General features: G+C 47.8%; 1 protein-coding gene across 1 annotated transcript in view; it reads left to right on the top strand.

Annotated features, from left to right (window-relative positions):
• itpr3 (inositol 1,4,5-trisphosphate receptor, type 3) overlaps nucleotides 1-1162 on the top strand; it is a 75904-nt gene that overhangs the window by 60021 nt on the left and 14721 nt on the right. The window contains exon 47 of the mRNA XM_015394543.1: nucleotides 120-230. Within this exon, the coding sequence (XP_015250029.1) occupies nucleotides 120-230 (111 nt within the window). The remainder of the gene's footprint in view (nucleotides 1-119; nucleotides 231-1162) is intronic.

Here is a 1162-nt window from a genome sequence, read left to right as displayed (position 1 = left end):
CCATCCATCCATCCATCCATCATCCATCCATCCATCCATCCATCCATCCATCCATCCATCCATCCATCCATCCAGCCATCCATCCATCCTCTCACTCTTTCTGCTCCTTGTTTCTGCAGCTCAACCTGAACAACCGTCCTCTGTCCCAGATGTTGAAGTCCACAGCTCCAGCTGAGGTTGTGGAACAGGATCCTCTGGAATACTACGACCAGCTCACCGCTCAGATCGAGGTTCTCTGGCTTCTTAGAAACTCTGACCTCACTTCAGGATTTCATAATCAAATTGGAATAAACTATAGGAACATCTAGCAGGATTCCTTCTGTTTAAGGCTGGCTTAGGGAGTTAGGGCGGGCAGTTCTGGGTCCTTCAGCCATAACATTCAGGAGAGTTTTGATAAGGGGGGGTGGGGGGTGGGGCTGAAACCCAAAATAATCTTTTTTTTTGACAGAAAGCTCCACAGAATTTTCCAACAGCCTTGAAGTTTTTGTCGTTGGGCTCCACATGGTGAATTCAATATTCCAAATTAGTTGGGCTTTTCTTCCTTGAAGCGAGCGTGCACATCCAGGATATTATCCCATCTCACCTTTGAGTTCAACCACTCCAGCCTGAGTTCAGTGGCACCCAGCATACGGCTCAGCTCCTGGTCGTTCACAGCCTTTATGAGGGTGTCCACTGCTGCCGGCAGCCTGATCGATGCCCAAATTTCCACCGACATCCTCTGTAATTGAAGAAACATCAGGTATCCTCCAAATCCAAACAGAACAAGTCTGAGTATCATAAATCCAAATATCTATACGTCTTCTACGTCCTCCACTGACATTGTAAAATACCCCATCCTCCAAGCCTTCCAGGAGTCCATGGTGTATCCCGTGAAGTATGTCCTGGCAGGACAGGACGGGTCCCCTTTTCCCTGTCTTCTGTCCCTGCATTGAGAGACCAGATGACCAGATCCATTGTTTGAATTAGGGTGATATGAAGAGAGAGCTCAGAAAAGACAAGACATGGCAAAGCAGGGACATGCGGGGGGGGGGCAGGAAAGTTCAACCACCTCCTCTAACAGCAGAACAGAGAACATGGTAGAAACAATCCGCAAAAAGTGGGAGATTTTAACATCCATGCTGACATTGAAGGCGATAGCTTAAGAGCAGCCTTTAATGCTATC

Source organism: Cyprinodon variegatus, unplaced genomic scaffold, assembly GCF_000732505.1.
Source record: "Cyprinodon variegatus isolate N-32 unplaced genomic scaffold, C_variegatus-1.0 Scaffold692, whole genome shotgun sequence".
In the NCBI taxonomy this organism is placed as follows: Eukaryota; Metazoa; Chordata; class Actinopteri; order Cyprinodontiformes; family Cyprinodontidae; genus Cyprinodon; species Cyprinodon variegatus.
This window is presented reverse-complemented; position numbering and strand designations above follow the sequence as displayed.